The sequence below is a fragment of the Chiloscyllium plagiosum genome, chromosome 16, assembly GCF_004010195.1.
Source record: "Chiloscyllium plagiosum isolate BGI_BamShark_2017 chromosome 16, ASM401019v2, whole genome shotgun sequence".
NCBI classification, from domain to species: domain Eukaryota; kingdom Metazoa; phylum Chordata; class Chondrichthyes; order Orectolobiformes; family Hemiscylliidae; genus Chiloscyllium; species Chiloscyllium plagiosum.
In genome coordinates this window covers 52,229,120-52,231,830 of record NC_057725.1, presented here as the reverse complement: position 1 = coordinate 52,231,830, position 2,711 = coordinate 52,229,120, and the positions used below count along the sequence as shown (strand labels likewise).

Here is a 2,711-nt window from a genome sequence, read left to right as displayed (position 1 = left end):
TCTAAGTGCGGTGGGCATCATTTCAGTTGTGGCTTGCGAAAGAGAATTAGATGATCACCTGAGCAGGCAAATAAAACGTCGATTTAGAACCGCCTCCGTCGTAACCACGCTGTGATTCATCAAAACCACTTGGCGAGGTGGAAAATCCTCATTCAGTGGAGATTTTCCCAAATAAGGGCCGTGTGGGGCCCCTCCTTTCTTTTGCCCATGTTTGAACAAATTCGATTTGAAAGGCAGACGGAGGAAACGCCCGTTTCACAAAGTCTGCCCTTTTGCAAAGGGCTTTGATGTTGGGAGTGGGGAGGAGAATCTGACCCTCCTCCAAGCCTGGAGTTCATCATCGTGCAGTGGGCGAGGCAGGAAATGGGCGGATTAGGGCCGCGACTCTTTATCAGAAAGGAAGGAAGACTCTCAATCTTCATTGAGCGTGTAGCCGGCGGAACAGCAGCAGTGAAGGGTTTTGTGTGCAGGCAACCTGATCGCTGCAGAAAGAGAAACTCTCAGAATGAAGATCACAGACGGGACCCAAGTGATCCAGGAGGGAGTGCTGGAGAAGCGAAGTGACAGCCTGCTGCAGCTCTGGAAGAAGAAATACTGCGTCCTGACCCGGGACAGTGTCGGTCTCTACCCGGATTGCCAGAAGCGTTCCCGGAGGAAGGAGCTGGCCCTACAGCAGATCCGGACGGTGGACTGCGTGGAGAGGACCGGCAAGTACATCTACTTCACCGTGGTGACCACCGACAACAAGGAGATGGACTTCAGGTGCCTGGGGGAGAGCTGCTGGCACTCGGCTATCACCATGGCTCTCATTGAATTCAAGAACAGGAAAGCCATTCAGAGCTTCAAATCCCGGCAGGAAAGTGAGAGTCCGTCCCCGGACCAACAGGAGAAGGTGTTGGGAAGGTCACCTTAAACCAGCCCTCAGTCTCCAACACCCCTCCCCGTTGCTGCACCGGTAAGGACTTGCACCCGCTCCTTCTCCCCCCAAGGAGTTTATATTTAGTGTTCCTCCTGACTCTTCCTGTGACTGGACCCCCCCCCTCTCTCTCTCTCTCTCTGAGCTAATTGGGGAAATATCCCACATTGTTAGTGCAGCCTGACTCGGGTTCCCAGTGGGGGGATTATGGTAAACCCTGTAGTAAGCTGAATCTTCCAATCGGCGGCTGTTTTTGCTTTCCTTTTGCACAGCCTGCTCCCCTGGTCTTCTGCTTTTTTGTCAAAAAAGTTGTTCATTTCTAAAGGCTCTGGTAAAACTCCGCTCCGCCACGTGGAGCGCTGAATTCCTGGGAGTAGCCCAATGTGGTCGGCAGCTCCAACTTTCGGCTTCGGGTTCTGTAGGCGTTTAAGACGTTGGCACTTCCCAATGTAGGAATGAGTCACTCATTCCGGGGCTAGGGTCGGTGTTCCCCAAAAACAGGAGCACATCCCCCTCCCCCTCTCCCAGGTATCTCCTTTATCTTGGCATCTGGTGGCGGCCGGGAGACGCATTTATTGGGAATCCATGCTCATGCTTGTCACCCGTTCGGGTTCAAAACTTAATCCGCCTCTTGGCATTGGGCTGTATGTCCAGTAGCAGGAAGGTCCCAGGCTCTTGCTATGAATTAGCTGATCTCAAACCAAGAAGTAAAAAATGGAAGCTAATTTGTTCAGTGCCTCTAAACCAAACGATAGACCAGAGTTTCTCTCCTAGTTACTGCCAGTATTGTGTTTGGGCATTGATGAGTTTCAGGGCTTACCTGTGAATTTACCCATTACCAATTTAGTTGCTTTGTGCAGAGTGGTTACTCAGTGAATCAGCATTAAGGTGAGAGTGGAAAGGAAGAAAATTGAGGCATAAAAGATATCGATGATGTGATATCTCTCTTAGAATTTACTGTTAGACTTCTCACAATTTGACTGTTGATCAGCTCTGTGCTTTCCTCCAATTGATGTACAGTTGAGAGCTTATTTCAATAGATGTGAAAGCTAATATGCTGGCTTGTTTGGCTAATATTAAATATTTAAAAATAACATGGTTGCAGAATGGTAGAAAATGCTGTGGTCACTGACTGTCATACCATCTTTTTCCAGACAGCCAAAGTCTCAACTCTAGTTGCGGATGAAGGAAACCTTGAGGGATTGAGAGCGATTCAAACACTCTTTCATCCTCTGAGCTGCTTCTGCCAAATTGATCTGAGCCGCTGCATTCAGAGCCAGCGGAAAGCCAGGACCCAAAACCAGGCTGAAAGAAAGCTGTAGGAGGCAGACTAGAAACCTTTTTCTCTATTTATTTGTCTGTTGCAATACCCAAGAACTTTTATCTCTTTGCATCAACTTTTCACATAAATTATTTTGTAATCTAATTGTGCATATTTATTAAAGTTTTTAAAGAAAAACATAAATATGTCCTTTATTCTTTTTCATGATTCAATCATTGCACTTACATAAAGCATGAAAAGCAAATGGTACAATCTACAGATGAGGCTTAGAGCCACAAAAGTGCTTACCATGGTGTCCTAAGCTACATATAAAGTTTGTCACTGCTTTAATTATGTAAGGTTGCTCGCTGATCTGATTTTTTTTTTAAAAAGTCAAATGTAGTCCACCAACAAAACAATTCTTTCTGATCCTCCAGACCAACAAAAGTCAAACCAGACAGACGCCAAATACAAAATCTCAGCACAAAAAGCTGGTCTGGTCTTCAAAGACTGAGTCATCAGCAAGTTGAACCG

At 46.7% G+C, this 2,711-nt stretch overlaps 1 protein-coding gene across 1 annotated transcript; it reads left to right on the top strand.

Annotated features, from left to right (window-relative positions):
• Positions 1 to 223: 223 nt before the first annotated feature.
• On the top strand, positions 224 to 2,375 carry phlda2 (pleckstrin homology-like domain, family A, member 2). Its single transcript, XM_043706383.1, has 2 exons — positions 224 to 955; positions 2,071 to 2,375. The coding sequence occupies exon 1, from the start codon at positions 506 to 508 to the stop codon at positions 911 to 913; it is 408 nt and encodes a 135-aa protein (XP_043562318.1). The 5' UTR covers positions 224 to 505; the 3' UTR covers positions 914 to 955; positions 2,071 to 2,375.
• Positions 2,376 to 2,711: the final 336 nt, after the last annotated feature.

What these genes read in the sequence shown, in the direction of transcription:
- phlda2 (XM_043706383.1), top strand. Translation starts at nt 506, where the DNA reads ATGAAGATCACAGACGGGACCCAAGTGATCCAGGAGGGAGTGCTGGAG.